This window comes from Manihot esculenta, chromosome 5 (genome assembly GCF_001659605.2).
Source record: "Manihot esculenta cultivar AM560-2 chromosome 5, M.esculenta_v8, whole genome shotgun sequence".
In the NCBI taxonomy this organism is placed as follows: Eukaryota; Viridiplantae; Streptophyta; class Magnoliopsida; order Malpighiales; family Euphorbiaceae; genus Manihot; species Manihot esculenta.
In genome coordinates, this window is record NC_035165.2 from 586,223 (window position 1) to 600,709 (window position 14,487).

A 14,487-nucleotide genomic window follows, 5' to 3' on the forward strand; every position below is an offset into this window, starting at 1 on the left:
GCTTCAAGCAGTAAGTTCACCATACCCTCAGGGTCAGCCAACTCAGTAGCAACTCGAAGGAGCGACTCAGCCCCTCTCGGTGACAACTCAGAAAGTATCGACCTTTGCCTCTTTTATTATATTCTTCACAGAGTTAACATCCCCACTGCTGACAGCGTGCCGGAGAAGAAATGGACCGACGAAGGCAACCTTGAGCTTAAAATCTTGAGTTGACCAGAGAGGAAGGGAAGAGAACCATGAGTTGAGAGAATCGGGGTTAGTCAAATCGGATGAATTGGGAGGAAACGGTCGGAGGGAGAACGAGGGAAAGAGGATGGGAGATGGGTTTGTGGTCTGAGTATGATTTGAAAGATGGTAGAGGATGAAGGAGGGATAAGCCCAGTTGGTGGATTAACCAGGAACTTGTGCGGCGATGAAGTTTGGACCTTGAATGCTATTGGGGTAGTGGCGGAGAGAGACCTGAGGCGGACGTTGGCTCGGCATTTGGAATTGAGCATAAAGTCTAGACGAAACTCTGAGTCTGATACTTCGATGAGCGGCCTCTCCATTAATGGAGATAGAGAAGTCAGAAATGGGGAAATGGCCTGTATGTTGTGATGATTAATGAAGAGGAAAGATATTAGTGTTTGAGACGATGCATGCACGTGATTCTGTGGGGCTCATGCATGGGTGGCCAATTTGGAAACTTGTCGTTACTTATGGAAGATGCAAAAACAACACTTTAATCGTGGGACGGGTTTGGTTTGTCTTTGTCCCTAATGTATTAAGACTTAAAGTATAATTACATAATAATTAAAAATATATTTTTCTAACTATTTTTTATCTTTTTTAATACAATTGATAGCTAAATATCTTATGAAACGATATAAATTAGAGATTTGAATAGATAAAATATTTCGAATATTTAATTTGATGGAATTTTATTACAATGAATTTGAATAAAATATATAATTAGATTTGAATAAATTTGATGGAATTTCATATTGAATAATCATATTATTTATTTATATATAAATTAATTTAATTAAATATATATTTTATTATAATATTTATAAATTTATGTATTTCATTTAAAATTATATTATATAAATATATTTATGAAATATTAAGTTTTAAATATTATTATTAAAAATTTTATTTATAAATTATTAATTAAAATATATATAAATATGGTATTAGTTTGAGTCATAATAATTTGATTTAGAATGAATTTAAATAATTTAATATAATTTTCATCGTATTTGAACGAGTTAATTATTAAAAATATTAATCGATTTTGCATAGGGTAATTTTTGTGAATGTCCTTTCATTATTATTTTAGAGAGATGAACAATGAAATTCATTTTATATCATTTGTTAAATCACATCATTGTTTATGCTTAAAAATAAATAATTAATTAAATTTAAAATAGTTATATTACACATTTTATTGATATTTGTAAATGTTTCTCTCATAAATTCAGTTTTAAATGTATTTATTAAAAACCATTTTAGTTTTAAAAGTTTGACTCATCAAAATCCGGTTTGGATAGATCAGTGGTGCACAAGTTGAATCAAAATGGGAAAATTGAAAGGAGAAATTTTTAAGTGAATTAGATTTATTATGAAGTTAATAGATATTAAAGGCACTCCGAGACTTAGCCTGGTGGAAAGTGCATTCTAGTAGACTTGAGAGGTCTAAGGTTCTACTCCCCAACCTCTATTTCAAAAAAAAAAAAAGATATTAAAGTAAATTTTATTTATTATTTATAATATAATTTATTATTTTTTTAAAAATTTATTAATCTATATAAAATTGGATCCAAATATATACTTCCCATCAAATGTACTTAAAAATAACTCAATTTATTGATTTATTGGTTTATAAAAATATTTTCATCAATTTATAGTAAACAATATTATTTATTAATAATAATTAGTCAATATACTAATATGTAGAATGCTTTCGGGTGAGTATTATTAAATTTTAAAAATTAAACTCTATCTTATTTTATTTTGTCAATTTTATAACAAACAACATTAAAAAAAGTACGAGATAAATTTAAATATTGTATCATAAAAAGCTACTACTCAATTTAAATAATAATGTAATGCATGGTGGTCAATTTAAGGTCAACGTGAAAGATGAAATTAGAGATTTAAGCCCATATTCTAAAATTCTTAAATATTGATTTCAATTCAACGATTTCAAGTGACATACAGCAAATTTTAATTTGATTTAAAGAAAAATAAAATAACTTAATTAAATTGATGTTAATTTTATTTTAATTTTGCGCGCTTCAAAACCTAACAGATTACTATTTAAATTCAAAATAAAAACCGAACCATGACTCAATTGGGAATGTAATTCCTTTTGTTTGCTCCCCATTTTCTAATTTTTAAATGTGAGTCCATACTGATAATTCTCATTTTTATTAAACTATTAACTGATTATTCACCTTATTTAGTAGGGAATAGCAGTTATGTTAGTGATTAGTTGAATATAAAAGATAATTTTTTATAATTTATTTTTTTAATCACTAAATCAAAATATTAAGCATTAAGAAAAAATTATTACTTAATTTTTATAAAAAAATTTAATTTTAAAAAATATTAAAATATTTTAAAAAATTTATTAGTAAATGATTAGGTTAATTTTATTCATTAAATATTTTACTATTTAATTTTTATAATTTTAAAATTTATTAATTAATATTTTAGATATTTAAAAAGTTTATTAATTAATTTTTTATATTCATAACATTTTAAATTCTTTTATAATATTTAACCTTAAAATTAATAAAAAATAATTATTATTTTTTAAAAAAATATTAAAAATATTTTAATATATTTTTTAAAATTAAAAAATTAATTAGTTTTCTTATACCATATACACTAAAAAATATTTTTTTCCTTACTAAGATGGAAGTAGCGGGAAGAAACCATTGTGATCGACATCTTTTATTCTAGAAATGATATTAAAATTTCAATAATGATTTCTGAGTTGTTCCTGCACATGCATTTGCTCATACATATGGCACAATTAAGTTCTATAGTCGTAAACAGAATTTATTGGAGTTCTCCACATTAGCTGAGAAAAATTATTTAGGGATTGGCAGATCTCAATGCACCCCTCTCGCTACTAGTAAATATCCCCGAAACCAAGAAATTAAAAATATTACCATGTGTTGCATTGCCATTTTTTCCCGATTGGCTCCATCTATTTTTTACAAATATTAATATTAAAAATCCATAAATAATTAATTACCATAACTTCAAATTTTTCCAAGCAAACTTGACTATATATATATAATTACTTTCCTTCTTAGTAAATCCAAATTTAGAATAAATATTTCATATCTCTCAACATCCCCGAAACCAAGGAATTAAAAATATTACCATGTACTGCATTGTCATTTTTTCCCAATTGGCTGACATCTTTTTTGCAAATATTAATATTAAAAACTCATAAATAATTAATTACCATAACTTCAAATTTTTTCAAGCAAATTTGACTTTATATATAATTACTTTCCTTCTTACTAAATTCAAATTTAGAATAAATATTGAGAATATCTAATATTTTTAAAGACCTCCGAAGATTTAAACCAATGATGAATCAAGCATTTGATCAGACACTCCATTGTTAAAGTTATAGAATCACTTTCTTTAATAGCACCAAAGGCCCGGTCCAGTCCTACTTTGTAACCCTAACTAGTCTCATGTCTCTTCCATTCTCTCTCTCTATATATAATGTGGCTAGAGTGGCTGAGATCACCAAGTAGGGCTCACACCTCCCTAAGACGGCCGGCGGAGCCACCTTCACCAAGGCACTTCTCCTGCTCATCTTTCAAAGATATCAATGCCATTCTCTTAGAAGAACAAAATGGATCCAAATCCCAACCCCAAACCCCCAGAAGAACCTCCATTTTCCACCGTGTTCGGATCGCCTCCCCACTCCACCGCAACCACTCTAAAACATTCATAATTTCACCCTGGTTAGGAGGTGGTGAAATTATGAATGTTTTAGAGTGGTTGCGGTGGTGGCAGTGGAGTGGGGAGGCGCAGTGGAAAATGGAGGGTCTTCTGGGGGTTTGGGGTTGGGATTTGGATCCATTTTGTTCTTCTAAGAGAATGACATTGATATCTTTGAAAGATGAGCAGGAGAAGTACCTTGGTGAAGGTGGCTCCGGCGGCCGTCTTAGGGAGGTGTGAGCCCTACTTGGTGATCTCAGCCACTCTACTGCGTCCAAAAAAGTTAGGTTACCTGCAGTTTTCTTAGGAGGGAAGTATGTTGGTGGGGCCGAGGAGATCAAGGAGATGAATGAGAGTGGTGAGTTGAGTAAGCTGATTGGTGGGTTACCAATAGCGTCTGTGATGTTTGTGGAGGGCTGAGATATGTTCTTTGTGCACAGTGCAATGGCAGCCATAAGATCTACTCTGAGAAGCATGGGTTTAGGACCTGCACATCGTGCAATGTAAACGGTCTGATTAAGTGCGGCCTATGTTATCCCGTGCAATGTAAACGGTCTGATTAAGTGCTTCATATGTTATCCCGTGAAGCGGCAATGTCAACTTAGCCCTCTATCCACAATAGAAAATACATAAATAAAATAATATTGGTGTTTTTTCTTTTGCTTATTTTCTATTTTAGAAAAAAATGTATTTGGGTTCTTTTATTTGATGGGATTTGTTTGATTAGATGTTTATAGACTTTTTTTTTGCCACAGATGTTTATATACTTAGCAGCAAGTGTTTGATGATTTATGAATTATTTGTGAAACTTGTAAATCTTTACTTGTTGATTTTTGTTTATTATTTTTCTAACAAGTCCCTGTGATACTATTTCTCCTTTTTTTTTCTCTTTTTCTTTGTTTTTCGCAAACATAAGCGATTTCTAATTTCTATTACATAAAAGGGAAATGCAGTATTTCAGTCATACACCATACCTATTGAAGAATATTCAACATAAAAAAACAAATCATGGATAGCTACTATAATATGCTTTAGAAAATATCATTGAGAAAATTATTAACTTAAATACATATTAGTCAAATTTATAAAAAAAATTAATTTAAAATTAAATTTAACATGCTTTATTATAAAAATTTGAATAAGTAAATAATTTTAATTTTTTTTTTTTAGAATGGAGATTAGAAATTGAGAGACTAGAATATGAGAGTTCTATCAAATTTACTTAAATGCACTTACCATATTAAATCTGTGAGTCCAATTTTAAATTCTTTATATATATATAAACATATCTTAAATGATCATTTTTTTTATTATTCCGATCTTTGACGGGATGAGCCGCTTACTGTTGACTGTCAAATTAATAGGGACAACTATATTTTCTTATTTATCGATAGTTAATCGACGCATATCGTTTCTCATGGAGAAGGGAAAATAAAAAGTTAGGTTTAAAAAAGAGGAAAAGGCGAGAGTACCGAGTTACAAAAGGAGTACAGAGGAAAACTTACATTATTATATATATTATAAAAACGTGTAGAAGCATATAAGAAAATCATTATATGAATTGTTAATCTGAGAAAAAAAGTCGTTAATTAATAAAAATATTCCGTGGTCGCTCGTTAAAATTTTAATTAAAAAATAATAACGCTCGGAGAGAATATTTTTATTTTTAATATTTTTAATTTGAAAAATATTTTAAATATTCATAAACATTATGATGTTTATTTTCTTGCTCTAAAAAATAGAGCAATATTATATCAATAACAATCTTTTGTCTCCTAAAGCATTAGACCCACATTGTTTTCTATCATTATCTTTTTGGAAACTATAGTCCATTTCCCTTTTTTTAATTTCTTAATATTTATAAAATATTAGCAATCTATACATGCATTCCACCATACATAATTACCACAAAAAGTTTAAGAATAATCAAAATTTTAATTATATAGTATATTAGCACCAAAAACTATTAAAAAGATTAGAAAATTTAAGATATTTAACTCAATTGAATTCATCTTCTAGTTGTTAGAGATCTCCATTGAACTCTTATTGAAATTAATTATTATTTAATTTAATGGTATCATATGATTGATAAATATTTAAAATATAACACAATAATCACTCAAAATAAATTATAAATTGTCACAATAAATTAGAGTTACATGATACACTCCTATAAAGATCTTATCCATAAAAAAAAAAAAAAGGACCAAACCACTCTAATAGTTGTATTATCAAGACTCGCGCTCTACTGAACAAATCAAGTTTTTATGAACAATTATTGATCGCGGATATAATCCAATAGATTCAAATTAAGATTTTTTATCAATTAGTCAATATCAGTCAGATTCATAAGAAATTTGATAATTAATAAAAGTTGATGTGTGCACAAATTAAGATACACATTCTTACACATCTATAACTAATTTATTATATTCGGTTATTTTATCAGTTTATTAACTTAAGTGTTAAAGTTACTGTAGTTTTCTCGTAAAGTCACTGTGTATAAACATCAACCACTTCACATCAATTCAATTTTTAATAGACACATTAGTTTTTTTAAATTAATGATAGTGTTTAATGAGTTTTTCAAATCGTAGCAGCGCGACTCTTATAACTCTAAACTTTAAGACACTATTATTTTTAAAATGCGATTTTAAATAATTTAATCTTTAAAAGTATTGAAAATCTAAAAGTTTTTTTTATATTTTAAATTAAAATTTTCTAAATTAAAATAACACATTTAAAATATAGAATATTTTCCTTTTCCCTCTGCAAAAATTAAAAAATAAAATAAATGAAATTTCCTATATGTTGAAAATTGTTTGCTTTAGCCGATGTTCCTAATTTATCCCAATAAATAAATAAATAAATAAAAAGAATGATGTAGAAGACATGAAAATTCATACAAGTGTACATTATGAGGTATAAGAGAATAAAAATTAGAACAAAACATTCAATATTAATTTTCCAAATTTCAACTTTGCTAACATAAGCAACATACTTTATTTATTTTTTTATTATTGAAAATATAAATAATTATAAGGACTAATTAAAAATATTTTTATATTTTAAATTCAATTTTTAATCATATTTACTAAAAATAAAAAGATTCTAATGATTCGTGGAGTGTCAGTATATATAAGATAGAGTTATATAACAAGATTCTAATGATTCGTGATTCTTGATCAATTTAACATACCCTTACTTATATATTAGTTAACATACTGTCCCATTTAAAACATCTACAAAAAATTCTCATATTTAGTTCTGCATCTAATTGTATCAACAATCTGTAATACATATATACACACACCATATAACCTATAATTCACAATTATTATTATATGAACTAATAAATCTCGATTTAATGGTGAAAAAATAAATATAGAGGAAGTACATTAAACATAAAATAACTATACAATCAATCATTTGCTCAATATTTAATGTAATAAATACTGATTAACATATATAATTAATAATTCACAAAACATCAAGTATATAATTCATTTTTAAAACAATAAGAGCTTCCTAGTGATTATGACTTTTGTTTTTTGCTTGGGATAATAAAAGGAATACAAGGCAACAAAAACACAAAAACTAACGTCAGAGAGATAACTCCAACTACATCCCTTTTTGAAGCCAAGGCAGCAACTCTAGTGGAGAAGCCAGAACATCGACGCCTCTAGGGACATCCTTCGCGAAGTCCACTAACCAGTCGGCAGTAGATTCTCTAGGGATACGTGTGACTTTTAACTTTTAGAACCGCTTGTAAAAGGGAAGAAACAGCCTTGAGTAAAGAAGCAAAGCATCCTGAATAAGATGATGCAATCAGTTATAGCTTCCATAACGCCTATGTTATCACACTCAACTATCATCCGTGGGATTCTCAAATCAATATCTTAAACGATTATAAGTTGCCAAGAGTTCAGCAGCAAAGATAGAACACTTGCCCAACAATTATCATTCCAGTCTCTGAAAAGACCATTCCCATAAAGCACGAACCAAACATCAAGAAAGCAACCATTCGTATTCACTTTGAAGCAATTTCACGGGAGGAGGTTGCCAGCTGACTTCCAGGAACGAGCTTCTGCTCTCCTTTGGGCTTAAGTTACTGCGGATCAAAGCCGCATGGGCAACATCCACCTGCGACCTCACCATGCAAAATAGTGATTTTGACTTATAACAGTGATACAGACTTCTACCAACTAATTTATCACTAAACACTAGTAGTAACCTTTCAAAAGTATTTATCTTGATTTATAAACTCTAAAATTAAAATATTTATTTATCACATTTTTAAAATCTTATAAAGTGGACAAACAAGAAATCATATACTAACTTCCTACTCTATCCTTAGAAACAAAAGTTCTTTTTTCTTTTTCATTCAATAAAAAAGAGAACAAAATATACCCCTATGTTCTTTCAGCAAAATCCTATCAGTACCTGCAATAGCTCTAATCCATTTTTGCAATGTAACATCATAATGACTCGACATAATCTACCTAACTTCATCTGCGCATTTGTTATCACACCTGCAGCATTTCACAAGAACTCCATATCGTCTTGGTGTTGTTCCAAGATAACTGATGCCATAGCAAGTCTATATGCTGAAGATCTCAAGTTCCTGACAAGCACATATATTTCTTTTCTCCTCTTCTTTACAGGTATCCCATTCCACTGTTCTTCCCTAAGATCCGCTAGTAAAACTGCTTCACAAAAGGCCTCTGCCATTGGCTTCTTGCTGCATATCAAAAGTAAATCCTGTGATTCTGTTACCAAAGAAAGAGTTGCATATTCATTGAAAGAAATAAAAGAATAACATCATCACTAACCTCCCTCGAACATATCCTGTCGTGACAAAACCAATAGGCCACCTATGGGACTCTTCAGCAGCAGAGTTTTCTGGTATCTGGAGTTCCCACTTACCAGAAGATTGCTCTTTGAAGTATGACCTCACCACAGAGGTAGGAATCTGAAAACCAGTCTCATTATTTTCTGACCTGAAGCACGTGCCAACCACATCAAATAACATCAGATGATAAGCCTCATGAACAGTAGGAATCCCCAAATGATAATTTCAACCCTATACGTTAGATGATCTTTGCAATGTTCATATTACAGTAAAACACTCCTTTAAATGTCCCACTCAGCTCTTGAAAAAATGAGAGATGCACAAACATCCTTCTAATTTTGCAAAATATCCTTCTATGACTTATGAATCTATAATCTGTTGGTGTGCATTTAAATGATTGATGATTGGGTTTGTCTTTTAAATTATAATTATAAACTTTCAAATAATATCCAAATTGAATACCTTATTATTATAAATTCACACCTATCAAATGAAGCCTAATGCAATTTCAGCAAGAGTTCACATAATCAAGCAAACCTCGGATTTTCAAAGTAATCTGATGCATCAATAAGAATAAGAAGTTCTGGAAGAATACCTGGAAGTCAATAGTGACACATCACTGAGACAAGGTGCACATACAACTGCTCCCTCTTCAAAAACACCTTTTTTATATGCATGGAGAAGAACTCTAACAAAGCACAATTGACGGTTAGAATTCATTCGCATAATACCATTTTGAAGTTGACCAAGTTTACTTTCATCATTGATAGACTCTAGAAACTTCATCTTCCAGTTTGGAGCTTGAGGGAATAAAAGTGAACAATCACCATATATTTCATTCATAAAATCAGCCAACATATTGGATGTCCTTGCTACAATTCCATCAAATGAGTTACCATCAACCCTGAGTGATGTTATATCACTATGATCACATCTAAAGATTGACATTGAATTGCCACCAATCATGTCTTTTGCATGAGAACTTGAAGCCACTTGCACAGCAATGCGGACGCTATTCCATGGGGGTGGAACAGGCACTTTCAAGGATCTTACAGCAGGACATAGTCGTTCTGCTTTTTGGTCTATGGCAGCACTTTCAATTGCCTTAGAAGAGAGGTATGGATTACAGTCAGGAAAATCTGAAGGAAAAAAGGGTAACCCTACCTGCAAAGAAATAATTAAAAAAAATCATAATTGTTCTGTTACCATTTTTTTTTTCAAAAAAAATTCTTGCTTGTTAAGCACACATACTTCACATGCAATCCATCGTTTCTCTCTAAGACCTATGGCACGAGCTCCTTTGGAGATGAAAGATATCCAAAAGACCTTGACCCAGCACAAGGGCATTATTATTGACCATCTGTAAAGATAAGCAACATTTAAGAGGTGCTAATGAAGAATACAGCTCATTTTTTTTGCAAAGATGTAATCGTGGTACACGTATGATCACAGGAAATATATGAAAATGAACCAGATCAATTACTTCTAATAACAACAAATGAGAGATTAAATCTAGTAAAAAGAATTACCCCATGAATGAGCCCATTCCATTGTTGTGTTTAAGAAGAACAATAGGGCAAGATCTTGAACCATGAACATCAACTGCAGTACTCGGCATCCCTGATTTTGCATCATCAAGGCAAACGAAATCCATACGTAAACGATGTTTTTCCAAGCAAAGAACATTATCTTCCACAGGGAGACTTATTCTGCAAGCTGCATCCCACAGATCCCCTTTGTTAGAGAAACTGCTATCCCCTTCAGGTTTTGAACATGGTTGCCAAAGTAAATCTTCAATCTTTTCTGGATTTCCCAGTGGAGTGACATCCTTTCTAGGTTCATCTTCAGACACATAATTCATTGTGGTAGCAGCTGCCACAGAAACATCACCGATCTTTGTCTCAGACATTGCTCGAGGATCCCTGACTGTAAAAGGAAACATAGAACATGAAGACATATTCTCCTCATTTTCTAGTATAGAAGGATTCTTAAGCTTGGAATCATGATCCGCATCTTCAACAGCACATTTCCTCAGTTGCCAGGAATTCTTTGAATCTCTACACACAAGTAAGCAGCCTTAGCCATAGTTAACTAAAAATCTTGATCCCAAAGAAACATAAAAAATTATTAGTTGGCTCACCAATAAACAGGATGTAATATCTTTTGAAGAAGTTGAAATGCCTTCGATCCCATTACCTCTAGTTTTGCAAGTTCGCCTTCAAGTGAAATGCAATTGATCAAGATGCCACTCTCACTCATCTGAAAAAATAAGAAAAGTAAGAAATTCACATATTAAGATATCACAAACCTCCAGAATGTTTAGAATACCTAAAAATTAAGTTCTCCAATTCCAACACAAAATTAATGGTCAGGAAAGCAAATCACAAACCAAAGGGACGTGATTTACCAATTTATAATACATGAAAATGAGGCATGAGGCAAGAAACAAAAGGTGAAATATATGCTGTAGATATGGTCAACCAACCATCTTTTACCAACAAGCTGGGAATTTAGAGGAAAAGGAATTCCTGAAAACCTTATTTGTAAGATAGCAAGTCAACACCAATTTAGCTACAACAAAATTTAAATTTACAAATTTTTTCAGGTACAAAAAGGACATACAAGTTTCTGACAAGCAAATTTTAGAGCATCATATCCCTCATTGAAAGCTGAAGCATGTATCAACACCCAAAGCTGGCGATGGGAAGAAAATGATTCAGAACTTGTCGAATCATTGCATCCATCAGAATTACAGTGACTACCACCATTTTCTCCATTCGGAAGATGATAAGGTCGCCACATATAAGTCACAGGAGCTATCAACTCAGAAACAGGCGCTCCAACATGATGAAGCTGAAAAAAACAAAAGGAGTTTCATATATGCACATCATAGGGTTATCCTCCTTCAGGAAAATAATAACAACAAAACAATTGCAGTGGAGTAATATACCATGGCGGTTCCATAGATACAACCAGAAAGAATAGTATTTGTAATTTCCTCAGATTGAGTTGATGAAGAAGGCTCGAGCACCATCCTTAGGATTGACGATAATGAATCCTAGAAATCACATATCATTAAAAAAAAAATTCTTCCAACTTATAAATCTTACAAGTAAAAGTTCTATAAATTATGAACCTTACAACAAATGAGAACTACCAAAGCAATAAAAATTCAGACTTAAAAGATTTGCTAATTACAAAGAGAGGGTAATGCCTACCTCTGGACCCTCCAACTGGACAGCAGTATAATAGCTTGCATCATGCACAAGAGCCCCATGCTTGTACCACTTCAATGAAGCTCGAGACCCCCTTCCTCTGCATCATACAAACCCACTCTAAAAAGAATAGCTTATTAATTTTGCAAAAACTTTTAGCTGCAGATTACATGACAATGTTACCTGCCCTGCAAACCCAGGGGAAGGTGGAAACCCCACAGCTTTGTCATTGTGAACCTCTTCGAATGCCAAAGATACGTTCTCAGCCTCTTTGTCCCTTCGCTGGAAGTAGAGAAACCACTTTTAGAATTCCTTCTAAGTTCAACTCTCCGCCGAACGCGACGAGGAGGAAGCCTTTCCTGGTTTTGCTCCGCAGCCACATTATTGCTTCTATCAATAGCTATTCCAAATTTTCTCCTTCTTTTATCTCTCTTCTTTGCATTTTGATTGTCATACGCAGTGGTTCTTCTTCTCTTGTTTCTTCGAGATCGGAAATCGTTGTTCAACCGGTCTGATACTATTGAGTGAAGAGTCTCGAGCTCAGAAGCACGCGATTCTACAAATTTCTGCACATTGATTTTTCGAGGTGGAATTGCTGAGACTTCACTGCTTTTGCTTCCATCGCCAGCCATTGGAAGTGTTACTTTTACCTTCACGGGAACTGAGCATATGAGAGAGCGGCAAAGAATACAACTGACGTCTGTTAATTTAGGGTGCAATCGAATTGAGTCGAGCCGAGTTTTGTAAAGGTCAAGCTCATTTATTAAAAAATTTTAGTAGCTCAAGCTCGGCTCGTGAATTAAATATTATTATCGAATTCAGTTCGAGAAAAGCTTGTTTAGTATAATAATGAGCCTAATTCGAGTTGGAATTCGAAAATCTCGATTAAGAAACTCGTTAACAAAGCTCGAGTTCAAACTCAAAATAAAAAGACTCGGCTCAAGCTCAAGTTCAAACTCAAATTAATAATGACAAATTATTTTAAATACACTTTAATGAGTTAATAGTCATCATTAATATAAATAAACATTAAAAAAGAGAGTAAGCACCTTCAAAAAAGATTACAGAACACAATTCATAACAAATATAATACAAATAAATACAAACTCAATAACATAATACAAATATCACACAAAGTTTAATATCAAGCAAATAAAATTTGAAACGAGCTATATAATTTTATCATCTTCATGCTTGCTCAACTAGTCAACTTGAATTCAGACTACATAATAAATGAAAATAAGGCTAATTAAGTAACTCAATTCAAATTAACTTTTTTTAGAGAAAATTCACTGTAATTTGTTCAAACAATTCTATTTTGCAAATGCGTAGAGGGCGTGTTGAGAAATGATGGAAACAATAAAATAATTAATTATCCAAAAACCAAAGTGAAATTACTCCAAGTCCATTTTACAATAACATATCATATCAATTGTGAACTTTGCACAACATGATGCTATCAAATATATCTCTTATGCAAGTTAACTACTTAAGTATTGATAAAAAGAATGAATATTCATATACTACATACTTTTAACACTCAATCACATAATCTGATGGAAACAGAATGGAATAACCAACTCCATGGTTCCATTGTAAAAGAAAACCAGAAATGACTCCATTTTTTGGAACCACAAGCTAAGTATGTCTAAGCAACACTATGATGCCTATAAACTTGGATGTCATAATAAATTCATAATGCTTCCAATAATACCAACCAAAATTCTACCCAGACTGCTAAAAACATATTCACATATGTGTGCAAACCTATTTAGCAATGCTAAGTAAGCAACCAGAGCCCACATATCATTGGAGGGACAGGAACTATTTTCTTCGGATTAAAAAAAAAAAATGCTTACCGTTGAACTGCTGAACTGCAGAGGAGCCAGGTGGGTGGCAAACGAGCAGTCGATGCAGAGGTGCGTGCGTGCGGAGGCTCACAGTCGCGCGATACAGCGGTGGGCTGTAAACGAGCGGTCGATGCAGAGGTGCGGCGTGCGGCGGCTCACGAGCACGAGGTGCAGTGCTGCGGCGGCTCCCAGTCGCGCGATGCAGAGGTGGGCTGCAAACGAGCGGTCGATGCAGAGGTGCGGCGTGCGGAGGCTCACAGGCGCGCGATGCGGCGGTGGAGCTGGCGCGACGTGCTGCTGCTCAGGCGGTCGACGGGTCCTTTGAAATACGATGTGTTAGGCGCTTTTGCCACTGTGGTTTTGGTTTTTATAACCAATTAATTAAATTATACAATCATACAAAAATTACATAATTTTAACCAAAACTACACATCTTAAATTTGCCCAATTAAATCAATTTATAAATATATATACTATCTAAAATTAAATTATAATTATAAAACTCTTTATAAATATACCATACCCAGATAACATATAAAAAATAAAATTCTAAAATCGTGACATATATACACGCAAATTAAAAAATTTTCTATTTAGTTGGACCGAGCAATATAAA

The 14,487-nt window shown here is 31.9% G+C and overlaps 1 protein-coding gene and 1 pseudogene across 1 annotated transcript; both read right to left on the reverse strand.

The window, feature by feature from the left end:
• Positions 1-617, reverse strand: part of LOC122723631 — a 10,478-nt pseudogene extending 9,861 nt beyond the window's left edge.
• Positions 618-7,393: 6,776 nt separating this feature from the next.
• On the reverse strand, positions 7,394-14,221 carry LOC122723632 (ribonucleases P/MRP protein subunit POP1-like). Its single transcript, XM_043956416.1, has 12 exons — positions 13,881-14,221; positions 12,205-12,671; positions 12,025-12,121; positions 11,757-11,864; positions 11,429-11,659; positions 10,947-11,065; positions 10,336-10,866; positions 10,058-10,166; positions 9,402-9,970; positions 8,787-8,954; positions 8,398-8,695; positions 7,394-8,097 (listed from the first exon to the last, which is right to left on the reverse strand). Exons 2-11 carry the CDS (start codon positions 12,651-12,653, stop codon positions 8,497-8,499), a joined length of 2,580 nt encoding a protein of 859 aa, XP_043812351.1. The 5' UTR covers positions 12,654-12,671; positions 13,881-14,221; the 3' UTR covers positions 7,394-8,097; positions 8,398-8,496.
• Positions 14,222-14,487: the final 266 nt, after the last annotated feature.

Coding starts and splice junctions, on each gene's coding strand:
- LOC122723632 (XM_043956416.1), bottom strand. CDS start 12,653: ATGGCTGGCGATGGAAGCAAAAGCAGTGAAGTCTCAGCAATTCCACCT. Junction 10,867..10,946: donor ATATTACATCCTGTTTATTG/GTGAGCCAACTA, acceptor CTTACTTGTGTG/TAGAGATTCAAAGAATTCCT. Junction 9,971..10,057: donor AACGATGGATTGCATGTGAA/GTATGTGTGCTT, acceptor ATTTCTTTGCAG/GTAGGGTTACCCTTTTTTCC.